This window comes from Cygnus olor, chromosome 7, assembly GCF_009769625.2.
Source record: "Cygnus olor isolate bCygOlo1 chromosome 7, bCygOlo1.pri.v2, whole genome shotgun sequence".
In the NCBI taxonomy this organism is placed as follows: Eukaryota; Metazoa; Chordata; class Aves; order Anseriformes; family Anatidae; genus Cygnus; species Cygnus olor.
In genome coordinates, this window is record NC_049175.1 from 2250158 (window position 1) to 2265873 (window position 15716).

Below are 15716 nucleotides of genomic sequence, written 5' to 3' on the forward strand. Positions count from 1 at the left end.
CACACTGCATTCCTTTGCAAATGCCCCCTCAAGCCCATCCCACTTTTCAAATATCCTGACAAGCCTGTGTAAAAATTGTTAAAAAATACTAATAATTACATGTAACACTTACGTAATTGCTAAATGAATTGTTAATCTTTATTGTCATTTTCACTTAACTAAGACTTAAATAACGTGAAGTGTGATTTTCACTGCTTTTTTCAATCTCTTAGTGTTCCTGTTTGTGTTGTATATCTGTTATTAGTTTATTTTCACAGGACTCTTGGCACAGGGGGGTTAAGGTGCAAGGAGATGATTCTGGACAAAAGAAGGTGCAACTTTTCTTACATAGTTCATTTCCTTAATCCACCATGAATCAGAATATTGGTGTACAGGCAGTGAGAAATGGATCTCTAAGCACCTTACTAGTGCCCTTGTTTTTGTATTATTTTTTTTTTCTCTCCAGAGCTCATCTTTATTCTCATCACTGAAGATGATAACCTTCTTTCATGCCACTACAAAGATGTTAAGCTGAGTAATAGTAGTCTCAGAGTACATGAAGCAGTGCTAACTTACCAAATGATTAAAAAAAAAAAGGGGGGGGTAGGAGTTGGGGGGAGGAAACCCTGTCCCCCAACCTTTAACCCATAATAAATCTTCCTAAACTTATAATGTAAAATACAGATGGATCTTTCTTCATTAAACACCATTCTCTTAAGTAGTGATTTTACAAGTCTGAAACAGGTGCAATGTGTCATGAAATTTTATGGATCCTAGTACCTGTCATAAAGTATTTTATGATGGCTGCATTCTGTGTTATTAGTAGCTGTCTTTTTCTGCAGCCATTGGTGTTTGATAATGGTCTTAAAACATCCAAAATTACTTACCTGCAAGCAACATTCCAGATAGTCCCTGTTGACAGTTTGAATAAGTTTAGTGCCCTTTTGTTGTACTTTACCTTCAAAACAGACTGATTGAACCATCAATAGCTCCTGAAAGCTGACAGAGGCATGTCATCTGGTCTAACCCTCTGATAGTAGGTTATCTGTGGGAGTTAACCTCCCTGCATTGTTAACTGAAATGTTTTATGTACTACGCAACTTTAGGATACTGCTGTGATAACCTTAGTAACTAAGTCATACATCACAGTAAAGAGATTTTGTGCAACAAATAACCCTGGATTAAATTTACAAGGGTTGAATTGATATTGTAAAGTGTTCATTCCAGGGCTTTGGTTATCCTTTCCTGTATTTTTATGGCAAACTTTTGTTACATTTAGATTGAAGCTGCATCTTCATATTTCTAGATAAAATATATCCAGGAAGTCAAATGCTTTCCTTCATTTAATGAAAAAGTACCATATTCATAGTATCATATAATACAGATCCATTTTATCCCTTATTTAGTAAAAGCAATCAGAATAAGTGGCATTTTATTTCAAATCAGCTTTTAAGAGTTAATCACTGATATACCTTGGTTCTACTGATAACTTCAATGCAACTTTTTAATATCTGCATTGCTTAAAGGGTCTTAAAAAAATCAATGCTAAACCTTGTAATGTAGTTTGTGGCTTAATTTCTTTGGGTAGTGGCTTTTTAGGTTTCGTTTTGGAATTAACAAGTACTGGTGCTAATTCTGGTTTTTTTTTTTTGAAGTGCAGTCAGGATGGCTTGAAAATACAGAAATACATTTGTATCAAGGAATGCTATTATAATTTTAAGCTCTTTTTAAATGATTGAGAGACTGACATTAGGGCTGTGATCCAAAGTCAGCAAAGATGACAGTGCTGTCTTAGTCTGTTGTCACTTTTGTTGCAGCCTGCTTTTCAATGGCATATTTCATTCCATCATTAAACATTTGCTGATTTTCTAATACTGATGTTTTCTTCACCTGAATATTCATCTTTTCTCCCCCTACACTTAGTGGGTGTCTTTACTCATTTTAGCTTCCCTCTTCTTCATTCCTGACATATTGTTTCCTTCTGTACATGTCTTCATTTGAAAGAATCTGTTGTCATCAGAGCTTTTCTGCCAGTAATACAGGATGGATAGATTTTCCTCCACTGAAAGATAAGGGTAGCAAAATGCCAGGGAGGACTGGAAGGGCAGCCAGGAATGCTGGGAGGAGGCTGAGAACGTGTCAGGCTCCTAGATCGGTAGCTATTGCTTAGGAAATGGTCTTAGAACATGTTCTGTTTTGTGAAGTGACTCTCTTACTCTTCTTATGATATCACAAAATGTCATAGAGTCAAGATTCACATTTAAATTGTCTGAGCATTTCAGCACTGAGCATTTTCAGTTCACTTGTTAGCAATTTATGGGGCTGTTGCCTTAAAGGAAAGGTGTAGTTGGCTGAAAGGTTTCTTCGCAGCATTAAATTTTGCTTGGTTGTAGATGGGGATGCTTATGGTCTTTTTCAATTGTCTATCTGGCCTCAGGGATAGTATAATAAGATAACTCTTACCTTTTAAAACACATTTTTTTAGTATTGTTCTGTTTCAAAATACTATGTTAAGTGGAGTTTTCTACTACTACAATGTCATTCTGCTGCTGCCAGAAGGAATTGGTATGATTATGCAGTCTCTCTGACTGCAGGTTTATGGAAAGCAACTAGGCATGGGGGGATGTTATCAATCACCTTTCTACCCCCTGCTAGGAAGTCTGTCACTTCCTCACTTTGCAATGTCTGCTTCACATTTGGTTGACTAAATGTAAATAACGTACTTGAGGTGGTTTGGTATTTTGATTTTCTCTGGTTGTGTGCCTTATTTTGTTTCTGATCTGCCATGTTCTCTTCTTCTGCATACACGGAGTCAATGTTATTTTTGAGGCTAAAATGTTGCTGTACTTTGAGTAAAAAGGATAAATAGAATACTGATGAATTCTAACAGGAACGCTGAGTTATGAAAATATTTACCAAAGAATGGTCTCTCCCTGAGTACTTCAGCATTTAATCCTGAGCTGGGATCTATATGCCGTAAGGACACCTTGTCTTCCTAGCAAGACCAAATCAGAATTCTGCTTCCAAATGGTGCCTGTGTCAAAATTTAGTTCTGGAGAGCACACCCTGAGAATAACTCTTGATGTCTTCTCTAGACTAATTCTTGTTTTTAAAGAGTTTTGAACACTGACATGCACTCCCATCAAGACAAAGGAGTGTGTTTCAGGATGTATGGCAGAAGACAAATCACACCTCCCTCTGATTTGCTGTTCACATGGATCTCTAATGTCACTGGTCATTTGTGTTTTAGGAAAATGTAAAACAAATCTGAAGTGTTTGCATATGACTGTTTGCTAAGAATTCTTTCCAGGCAGATAGCTGGTAATTCCAATGCCTCAGATCGGTGTTTCCCTGCAACATGGGATGGAATTCTTAAAGTTACTTGGAAGTCTAAACCAGCAATCTAAAAATAATTTCCATTTTATTTTATTCATGAAAATGCCTTATACCTCAGTAATAGCTGCATATGACATACATGTCTGTTGATGATTTCCTGATCTATTTGATCTACCCAGTATTAAATTGCCATGGGCACTTAAAAGAAGTTTCATTTGAGACAATAAATTGTAAGAACTTGTTACATAAGCTACATTACATGAAAAGGGCAAACAGAGATAAAGAAGCAAAGGCTGTTGCTTTTTATTGCTGCTGTGTTTTAGTTGTTTATTCTGTGAGTATATTGTTGTTTATTACTGGATTTTAAGTGTTCATTTTCTGTCTGTCAGATACTTCGTTCTGCACAAATTGACAAACCTGAAATTTCTTGATACTCGGAAAGTAACCAGGAGAGAGAGAGAGGAAGCCCTGGTGAGAGGTGCCTTCATGAAAGTGGTTAAACCTAAGGATGCTAAGGTAGGAGAGTAAATTAAAAACAGATGTAACAGTATGTTATTCATTAATGCTGTTTTAAAACATCTCCCAAAGCTTGTCTGTGTCTTTTATTTAAAAAAACAAACAAACAAAAAAAAACTTTTCAGACCGAAGGACTGGTAAATATGGTCAGGTGAGGGACAAAAAACTTCATAATTTTTGTTGGTTTATTATCAAACTTTGCTGTTATGTCTGCTTAAGTTATGTCTGGTTACATTATCAAATTTCTGGGTTCCAACCTGTTTCATATAATAAAGTAACTAATATGTGACAGTGAGTTTTAAAGAATATTTTTGCCTTTTATCTTTATTTAAAGATATGTGACAACTGTGTGATGGGCTATTGTGAAAGAATGCAATTTTTCTGACAAGTTGTGCCCTGCCATGTATGTTATACACAAATGTCTATTGCAGTGCTCACACCTATGGTGTTTATTGGCTTTTAGTGGAACAGCTGATTCTAATTTTGTATGATGTTACTTAATGTGGTGTCCTGCTAATAAGCATTCACAACAGCAGAGATACAGTTTCAGTAATCTGAGCTTTTGATACCACTTGCATAAACTCTGGGCATACTGCTGAGGTAAACAGAATAAGAATGTGATTTCTACACTTTACCTTCTTTTTTACTGTTGATCAACAGAAGATAATAACACTCTGAGCTTCAGAGTGTGTTAGTGCTGTGGATCTCAAAACTCCATTCAAGTTTTTGGTCTACTTGCTTTCTGTTTTGTTCTCTAAAACATACCATCAATAATTTATTGCAGATTTCCAGTAATCCTGAATAATAATGCAGCCGTTATGGAAATGCACTGTTTGGTAGCATAACAGTGTTGCTAGATAAATGCATTATTACAAGTACAGTTGCAGTGCATAATAAATTAATTCAGACTGATTAATTTATAACTATTAAAATGTTAACACTTCTGATACGAGTACAGCTTTGGAATATTGCTTACCATTACTTTTAATTATTTCAGCTTTTATATATGTAGTAGATGAAACAATTGATGTCTAGGCTGTTTTGAATATCTTCACTGAATCTGGCCAAATGCAACAGTTGAAATCTGTTAAGTACGGCATACGTATGTTGAGTGATTTTATAATTCTGTTTATTCAGATTTTAGATCTGGTGAAGTATTGTTTTAATTTTATTAGCAATTATATTTTTCATCTGAGTTTGCTGTTAGAAATTGAACCAACTAAATAGTGCAAGTGTGTAAGACCCTTCTGGATGAAACCTTTTTTAATGCCAGTAGCTAAGGGTAAATTACTTCACAAAAGTAGGGATAGCATCTTTATCTTTTATATCTGTAATTGAGTCCTTTGTGTGGTTTTGTATTATTTGCCTACTATATCATGACTAAACCTACATTTATTTCGTCAAATTTGCAAAAGTTTCTCTTCTTCTAAATTTTTTTCTACTTTATAAACGGTTTGATACAAATTGCTGATGGTAAAATCATTCTAAATGTTTTTCATGGCACGAATTAATGCTTCTTAAGGTGCTGCAAAATTACCCTCATCATACAATATTATATATGTATTACTGAAGTGGCTAATTTAAAACAAACATGAAATTGGATGCAGAACCTAATTTAAGAGGTATTATAAACATCTTAAAATTGTTTCAAATTTGTGCATGTTTCCTAGGACATTCATGACTATAGTACATATGCATGCAAACTTTGTGTGACAACGCTCTAAGAGTCTTTTGTGTGAATATATTTCAGATGCTGATATGTATGTATACAGTTATTTATAGCTATACTCAAAGACGACATCAAGCAGCATTCCTCTATATATTGTAAATATGATGTTCACAATAACTGTGGTTTCAAATTCTATCATATGTTATATATTGAATATATAATATGGTTGGTTTTTTTTATTCTCTGCCCTTCAGGTTTCCTTAGGAAATGAGTCTTGTGCCCTCTGTATGTTCACCAGTTCCCCTCCCATGTAATTGCTGAGAATTTTGATGAGCTTTGGCCCAATTTATCAGACAGCTAGTGGTAATATATTCTAAGCTTTCTGAAACTAGTTTGATCCAAAATAGAGGAAGGCTGCGGCACACTCAGCATTAGTCATCAGAAAAACTCCTTAATATGTTGACCTAGTGATGCAAGACCCTGCTGATAATGAGCTTCCTGAGAACGTTTTTTTCCATCCTCCTAAGGTAGTAGTCACTATCTCAGACTGTACTCGCCAGGAGTGAAGTTGGTATGATTAATATTCATATTAGTGAATGCAATTATGATACGTGGCCGTATTGTTCTGCCAGGTGTAATGTCAATAGTGAACCAATCAGACTTGCTTTTTCAGAGAAAAACAATCTAAATCTAAGTCATGTTCCCCCCTCTCCATTATGGTAAGCAGGAGTTGGTATGGCTTATTCAGCATAAAAAGCAGACTGATGATCTAAAGGGGCTGTGATGTGGGGAGTTGTTTTCATTTTAGTCTTGACATGAAATACTTGGGAGAGCAAAATACCCCACCAAGAAAAAATATACAAAACGAGAATAAAAGCGAGAAATTTCCATCTGACTAGCTTGTGTTTACTGAAATGCAAAAGTATCTAGTAATCACCAGTCATCACTAAGTCATAAATATTTTATTTTGTATAAATTTTTAGACTTTCATTTTTCTCTGTTTTTTCATATTTTTAAAAGAACACTGCACTTTCTTGTGCTTTGCTTCATTTCATCCTTTGTTTAAAATGCATCTGTTTGTGATATGACTGTCTTATGGAAAGATGCAGTCATTTATTAGAAAACAGTTTAATGTTACAATGCAGTGTTCCATCTCTCTATGTAAGTGAGCTAAACTTCATTTTTTTCTGTGATGTTTGTGTTTTCTTTTGTCAAAATATTGAACATATTATCATGCCTGATTTTAATAAAGATTGGGTAAGCCTAGCTGGATAGGAGGCATTGAGCAAGAGGTGGAAGCCTCGCTTAATGACCAGATCATGACCTTATTTCACTGGCATAAGTGGAGATCAAAGTGGAAGATGCCTGTCCAGCATGAAGTGTGTTTCTGGGCATGACAACACTTCACATCAAAACGACAGCTCAAGAATACATCAGTCAAAATTGCTTAATTATGTGCCAGCTTTGTAATTATTCTTCCCTGTCCCTACAAAGAGTACAGTTGTCATTTCTTTGACGTAGTCATTTAAAACTGTACCCTCCTTTAGTTCATAGATTGTATAAGAATTGTGCTTCTAAACGTTTCATCTTTAAAACTTAGAGATGCAAAACAGAATGTAATTTGAAAATCCATTTTAAGACTCCATATTTTTACATTGCATATGATATATATAAACAAAATGAAATGATGAAGTATCAGAGCATATCATAATTTTGAATTTTAAAGGTCTATATTCATGATCATTTAATCTAGATGATGAACTGTGGATATATCCATTATATCTAAAACGTGTTGCTATGAATAAATACATACTGTATTTAACTCTCTTTAAATATAACTTTAATTGCTTAGTACTTGCTTTTTATAAAAGGCATATACTTCCCAGTATTTTGCAACCCCTCTGCCCAATAGCAATTTTTTTGGCTTCCTGTATTTTTAAGGTTAACATTTTTATTAGTTATATTTATAGTGGCAAAAGCAAGCATTGTGCACTTAGTCACATGTAACAGTCTTGTAGTTCATAGGACCAAATCATTAGCAGGTATACATGGGTATACTTCCAAGTAATCGACATTTTATTATGTGAAAGTTATTCTGCTTCATAGCATCTTCACCAAGCACATCTTGTCCAGTGGATATAAAGGAAACTCTGTACAACAAAAGATGGCAGTATAGGTGTTCTGATTTTTTTTTCCCCTCAGATGTATTCTTTTCTTCACAAATTATAATCATAAAGTCTGACATAACATTCTTTCTCTAAGGAACTAAATGGAGACCGTCAAGTAGAAAGACAAGTCTAATATCTGTTGTTCATGTTATTGAGGGTATGTGATTCGTGCTCACACTGTTACTTGGAGGGTAGAGGGAGTTTATTTTATGATAGAGTAAATATTTAGTGGTACAGCTTAAGAAATAAGGAAAGCTAAAATCTATAGTGTTGGTTTAGGATCATTGTCAGTATTGTGTTTAAACTCATAGAAAGTTCTATTTTATCAAAGGGATGAATGCTTTTTAAAATTTCATTAAAATCAGATGAGGCATAAGGGGTGTTTTTAGTGATTTTTGTCCTTAACTATTTTTTTTTAAAAAGCAATATTTTTCTTAAATATATATCATCTCTGTGTATGTTAGCTTAGCACAGTGAATCCAGAAATGGAACTTGAGCAGTCATATTCATAAATACAAGAATACTTTGTTTAGAAGACTTTAAAAGTCACTAAAGCTGTCATCAATTTTTGCAGTAACAAAAATGAGTTCCCAAAATATGGATATGGCTTGATGCAATATTGAGAGAAAAAATCTATCACATCTCATGGTGCTTATAGGGTGAATCAGTGACATGGGATTTAAAGAAACGGTAAATCTAATTATTGTGGCTGTGCAAAGCCATAATAAGGGGCTTGAGAATTTGTGTGAAAAGTTGTAAAACTAGACTAATAAACAGAAAGCTGGTAGTTCTTCAAATGGCTGATGAAGGTCTATAGAAGGTACCTGTGCAACTGTGCAGAAGGAAATGTGGACTTACAGTTTATGAAGTTACTGGGCAACAAGCAATGTAGCTGTTGATTCCCTGGTTGAAGTTACTGAGCGATAGATCTCTGTCTTTGCATCGGATCAATAGCAGACCAGTGTAGCACTAGCTATGTAGCATGCTGTCCTAGTGAAGAAACTTCATAATAAATTTGATCTGGCTGTGAATTTGTGCATCATGTGGGGAAAGCTTTTGCTCCTGGAATTAGTAATACGATCTAGAACAGTCTGCTAAGGCCAGCAGGTAAGCAGTTGCCTTCCAAATGCTTGCAAGGGCAGCTGTGTTTAAGTGAACAGAAAGTCAGGCTTGGGAAAAAGCAGTCAAAGGAGGGAAGAGAAGGGTCAGTATCCAAAAAAAAAGAACAGAAGAAAGTTGTGAAATTGAAGTTGAAGATTGGAATCTTAGCTGGGAAGAAGTTGGAAGTACCAACTTCTAAGTAGCACCCAATCTACTTAGTTAGAAGTAGATTGCGTTTTGCTCTATTTTTTTTGTCTTGGCATATGATAGGTCACATGATTAAAGAGAGAGATCATCAGTCAGTGAAACGAGAGAAAAGCTATGAGTTGAAACAGTGGGGATTAAGCTGATAGCATGCATCTGTTGAAATAGTAAAGGAATGTATTCTCTTTGCCTAACCTACTGTAATTCCATCTGTCACAAAAGAATAGACATGTTTGTTAGGGTAGGGGAAAAAATTTTTCCTCGTTGTTTGTTCTCATGGTGATATTTCTTGAAAAAGTGATACATGTATAGTTCTTTGTGATGGAATTATGTAGACTACATTTCAGTATCTAATTACTATTGAAGGTAACAGTATGCAAAAGGTGATGTCTCTTTCCTAAAATAATTCCTTTTAAAAAGGTATATGATTTTCATGAAGCCGGTGTCCTCTTAGCCATTAATGATCCCAATGCACTTTTCACATAGAAGGGGTGTTACACTTGGAGCCCTGGCCTCATTCCAATTCAGGTAATTGCATTCTGCCTCCATGGATTTCTCTGCAATCTCAATTTACTAAGGCATTCTTCTCCACCTTCTGCCCTAAAATGTTATGTAGTGTTGCAGTGTGCTAGTTAACCAGCTGCTACTTTGCACCTGAAAGGTGTCTGTCTTTCAACAGTAGTGCACAAATTGATCCTTTATAAGACATTTAATATTTGTAAAGCACTTGGAGGTTCTCTGGTGAATGGCAATAGGTACTGTATATCGTTAACTTTTAATTGAAGAAGCTAGCATGACAACTTGTTTACCACCTGTTTTTTTTTTTTTTTTTTAATATATATATATATTTTCTATTTGTGGGTTGAGAACTGTGGAAACCTCAGTTATTAGATGTTGCAGATAGTCTGGCTTTTGTCTTATAATTTACTGATTTAGTCTAGTTAACGAATTGTCATTCAGTGTAATGTAATACTATGATATCAGACATTAGGGCAAGAATCATAATTGTTTTCAATTACCAATGTATCAGCGTGGCTAGAATTTTATCTTAAAGTTCTGTTTGTTTTTCTTTTGGAAATGGAAATACTGCTGCTGTACAAGCAGAGCTCACTGCATTTTTCCATTGTTCCTCCTTTGAAAAAACTAATGCAGTGGATCAGATGACAATACTGTTGGGGGTAGGAGATGTTAATATGCTGCATTTTGTAAAAAAATAAAATAAATAAATTGGATGTAATATTGCGTTGGCAAAACTCTGGGCTAGCCTGTGTCTATTCTTTTGTTCCTATAGGTAGTGTTTTTTTCCCTAGATTTCGAGGCTTGATATGTCTCATGCTCTCAATCACATTGATGAGTCATTCCCATTGAAATTGTAGTAGTATTGAGTGTAATGGATAGAATATATGTTAATTCCTAGCCATAAAACAAAGGTCCAATTATAATGGTATAATGTCATAGCAAGATTTCTGAGAAAGAAAATCAGAAAAGGTTTTACTTGTAATTTTGTAAATGTGAAGCATCTGGTTCAAAACTTGGAAATAATCGTCACAGCTGAGTTTATATTTATTACTTGTTTTGACTATGTGAAATAGTTTTCATGGCAAGTTCTACAGTGTGTACACATGCTGTGTTCTTAAACTGGCTTTGCTGTTTTGCTGAACAGTCAGAAAGGTCACCAACTGTTAGAGAGAAACATGGTCACCGGGGCCAGTGCAAATGAAGGCAAAAATAATTTGTCGTGATCTTCCCAGTAGTGTATCTTGTAGTAAAGGACAACATGCTATCAGGAAGATGATGATATAAACAGAGTTGTATGTGAACTTAACCAAGCTCTTTGATATTCTCATTGGTAGAGGTTATACTGAATGTTTTTTAGAAAGGTGTTTTTCACATATGAAGGCAGAATTATGTGAACATTTTAATAGTTTTGTTTATCATGCTTTCACAATTATGAGTTGTTCTTTCACACCAACTTATCTAACGTTGCCACATAGTTTTAGGTTGCTGATGTGTTGAAGAAATAAAAAAAAAGGGGTAGGTTTATACAATTTTAGACAATAAAATTTGTTTAATTTAACATCCATGTTCAATTCAACATCCATGACATTATTAATTACATTTAATATTATATACATTATTAAAGTCATTGCCTTTGTATCTCTATGTTCTCTTCTGTTTTCAGTTGTCTCTTGGTATAAATCCTAGGATCTCAATTACTGGAAATTATGCCCAGTGTTTCCAGGGTAATTGTTCTATATTTCACAGTACTTTTTTTTATTATTCTGCTGTAAATTTCGTCCTTAATTGCTCAGCATCCCCCCCCCCCTCCCTTCCCAATTCTTGGGGAGCATGGAAGCTGAAGAGGAAGTATTTATTTGGAGCATTTACCAGGTCTTTGTGTGTGATTCAAATTACTGGATTCTTTTTAGTTCCTTTTTTTTTTTTTTGCCTTGAAGTACTAACCTTCATTACAGTAATACGTTCAAGAAATTTTCTCTTATGATGTAGCTGACTTTGTAGTAGTGAAGTTACTATATCCGGTCCGAAGAATGAAGAAATAGAGCAGCTTCAAAATGTCATTCTCTACAAATCGTTATTCTTCTAGTTATTGGATTTACTTGCCATTAGCAAAATGTTTTTGGTTACACTGTGACATTTTGACTGATATCTGTGATAATGCAATAGGCCCTGATTCCACAGAAGTGAATTTTCTCTTACAGGTGTTTCCTTTTGACATCAATGGAATTGTGGTTTACAACAATCAACAGGTTACAAGTTAAGGTGCTAAGACCTAGAGATAAAGGACCATGTCTTTGTCATATAAAAAGTGGTGCAAACACATCATACAGCGTCTTGCTGTGAGATGAACATAGTGTTTTTAGTGTTGACATAGTCAAATTAGATGGGTGGAAAGAGAGGACAAGAACAAAAGGGGAAGTAAAATGAATGTACATGATATTGGCTAATATTTCTAGTCACTTTGGAAACAATACAAGTGTATAAAAATAGACATTTGATGCCCCTTTAGATACCTTCAAGTATACAGCAGGTCCCTATAGGATAAGTGTCTATGGGAGTGCAAGCCTTTTCACAGTCACCATAGGAGGCCAGGCCTACATACCATAGGGTGGCTAATATGGCAGTAGAAGGTTGTGTTTAAGAAGCTGAATCCTGCTTTTCCTGTAGCTCTACAAGAGAGACTGTGTGCTGCAAATTATTGCCAGGTCAAGAACCCCAGAGCATTGTAGTAATAATCCTCCCCCACACTATAAAGTCAGCCAAAATGTGGTCCAAGAGGCACACAGGGCTGGTAGTGATGAGGTCATCTCCTAAAAGCTCAAGCGTATCATTCTCTCTTCATTAATGACTAAGAACATGATCAATTTGTAACTGGTTTATGAGTTATTTCAGGAAAAATAATTAATTTGTTTCCAGAGAAGGACTGACATTTCTCCTCTTATCTCCTCTCTTAGCAGAAATATATAGGCCAAAAGGATATTTTGTAAGAAATACTGAACTTAGCTTAATGGGTTTCTAAAACTGCTCACTTTGTATAAGCAAGGATGCAGCACAGTTGCATCTGCTCCCTTAAAATCATACTGAGCTTACAGATTCTGGTTCTAGTTCCTGAATGTTAGTTGAAGATAACACTAACCTCATGGTGTTAATATACAAGGAAAATAGTTTTATTAAATTCTGTGCCTGGTTGGGTTGCAGAACACAGTGCTAATTATAGGTTGTCCTAATCAGGCTGGCTATTGAAAATCTTACCCAGTATTGTACAAAACAACAGATTTTCACTTGACTTTAGGAGCAGTAGAATAGTCTTTGCACACTCAACTTGCACATCTGAAATCTTTATTGATCTATGTGAATGCATATACAAGCTTATTCTGATCCAACCATCCTTTACAACTCTTAAGAAGACTTCCACCAACATTATTTGTTGTCATTTCTCTGAAATTAAAATTTTCATATACCCCCCCTCCCCCCCCCAAATTCAGTAACATAAAACATTCAAGATTTGGTGACTTTGGTTACATGTCCCCGTTTCAGGGGATTCATCGTGTGGGGAAAAAAAGCTTAAAAACATGTGACAGGAGGACTCGTATTCTCTTTGAAGGAATTAGGGAGAGTATAAAGCTTTTAGAGGAAGTTGTCTGAATTTATCTTTGTTATTCACAGCATCCAAGGACAAAGTATTTATAGGAAAACACACAAATTGTAATCAACTCTGCCATTAGGAACATCTTAACTTCTTAACAAATAAAGTTCCAATAATGTTTCAAAAAGAGCACTCTTTTGAACCCTGTTCTGTGAATGGTACGTTTTGTAGCTAAGGTTTTGTGTGATTTTAGCAGGCAGTGAATCTGTCCTTAAGTTATTAGAGTTCAATTTTTAAGTGTATTGAAGGTATGCTTCATTTCTAATGCATCAAATGGCATTATATCAAAGTGCCTAGTAAACTCATGAGACTTTCTGAATTGTCCCAAAGATGATTTATTTCTCTTCAGTGTTGGTGGGGCTTGAACACCTTAGACATTTTTTCTCATCAAAGAACCTGTGGGATATTTACTTAATGATTAAATTACAGTTGCCTTTGTGTTTTTAATTTATGAGCTTGAAGCAAAAGGAGATGGAGCTTTCTGTTACATCAATACAGCAAACTATCCTTCATATCTTACTCTGGCAAGTTTCATTAGGAAATGTATCATTTGGGTTAAAATAAGAAGTATATTCAGGATTGAAAATTTGATTTTTTTTTTTTTTCCTTCCCATATTGTAAGACTAAATATACAACTTTTGTTCACATAACGGTTACAAACAGTTCACTGTGTAGGCCAAATGCTCTCTAATGCAGTAAAATTAAGAAATAATATGCTTTGAAAGTGATTTATGAGTGTGGTTAAACTGCCAGATTTACAAAGAAATAGTTCAGATCTTGGGAAGCCTCAGGAGTCACGTCAAAAATGAATTTGACCATGATTTAAACTGCTACTTTTCTTACATGACATTTAATATGTGTACTTTGGGGGCCCATATGTCTTTAATAAAATAGCATTAAGTTTTAAATATGATATGAATGCAGTCAGTTTCTAAATTCATAACCTTTCCACAACTCCAAAATGCTAACCAATAAGGGAGTCACACATGCAATAAAACATAAACCTTAGAAAATAGTTTTTTATTAGAATGGTTAGACAGTTGGCAGCTGTGCGGTAATGTAATAAATACATGCAGCCAATGTGGGTTTATCAGTCTTTGTTTACACTGTAAGCAACAGGGACCAGACAACTAATTATAACTGAGGACCAAAGGTCATGAAAAGTGTATTTTGTCCAGTGAATGTGTGCTTGCTAGGTGAACCTTATAACGTTAAGAAAAGTAATTTATTAAATAAGAACTGCTATAGTATGCTTCCCAGTTGTATTTGTCCGAGGATATAACATTTATTAGAGAGTTGTATACTTTAAGACTGTTCTAAAGGACTAAGTATTTCAAAAATTATGAAAAGACATACACAGTTTACAAAGGATTTCAGTGTTTAGCAAATGGTGGCCAAAATTGGTTAGTGTTTCATGAAAACAGAAATAAGGGAGTCTGGTCTATACTGAATTTAAAGTGAATAACAAAAGAATGTTAACGTGTTTTCAGGGGTGTTTCTTTGCAATGTGAGGTATTCCATTCATTTTGCTAAAATAATCTATTTTAAGATTAGTTTCTGAAATAGAAGCTAGCCTACAGCAAAACCAGCTTTCTAGATAGCTTCAGTTTTTATTCAGGACAATGGATTGCAAACAATTGCTTGCTGAGTTACATGTTTGTTCAATGTGCATGGAACAGTACCACAAGCCCGATCACAGATTCTAGGTAGTCTGACATTCTAATGAAAGCTATTGAAATGGTGTGGGAGTCAGGAAAAGACATTTTGTGTACCCTTAAGAGTGTGTGGGGGTGGGGGATAAAAACTTCATTGTGGTATACTTTTTTCTCCAAAATGCTTTCAGATATTTGATTTCTGGTTAATGTGGTTCTAGAAAAATGGCAAAAGTAAATTAAAACAGTCTGCTTTGAGATGTATTACAAAGTGTATATTCAAATGCTAATCTGCAGTCCTCTAGAGTTATGGGTCCCCTAGAGCATCCAGAAAATTATTAACAGCATGTAATCCAGCTCAGTGTGAATGCATCCTTACTCTGTTAGCCAAATCTTTACATAATACAAATCATTCTACCTATAAAAGCACAAATATGTTATTGTTCTCAACAGGCAATTTAATGCAGCTATAGGGAGGAGAATAAGAGAAAAGAAGATTACAAGCTAGCTGATCACGCTTTTATTTCTCTTAAATCTCTCGGCATTTCTCTGTGGTTGTACTTGTTTAAAGATTGTACGCAACTGTGCTGTCTATATGATTTGGAAAGCAAATCAGACTAAATACGAAGTTTCAATGGGTGTAGTTTTTAGGGGATTTATATACCTTTTCCTGCAGAAACAGTGCTGAACCTATAATCTTTTTTTTTTTTTTTTTTTTTCCCTTCTTATAATTCCTTTGAAGGCTTAAATTTTGCTATAGAAAGCTCATTTATATTTGCACCAAGTTGTGAAGCTTTCTTCACAGAAGAGCTATTAAAGGTAATTATTTTCTGGAGGGTTTTATCAAAAGGACTATTAGTATGAATACATACAAGAAGCATGTGAATGTGGAAGAAAAACTTTTTATTGAAATAATATACAACTAT

At 34.8% G+C, this 15716-nt stretch overlaps 1 protein-coding gene across 5 annotated transcripts in view; it reads left to right on the forward strand.

Moving 5' to 3' along the window:
• Nucleotides 1-15716, forward strand: part of LRMDA (leucine rich melanocyte differentiation associated) — a 691516-nt gene that overhangs the window by 407183 nt on the left and 268617 nt on the right. For all 5 annotated transcript variants that reach the window (XM_040564606.1, XM_040564605.1, XM_040564607.1 and 2 more), the window contains one exon: nucleotides 3705-3831. In XM_040564606.1, coding sequence (XP_040420540.1) covers nucleotides 3705-3831 — 127 coding nt within the window. The remainder of the gene's footprint in view (nucleotides 1-3704; nucleotides 3832-15716) is intronic.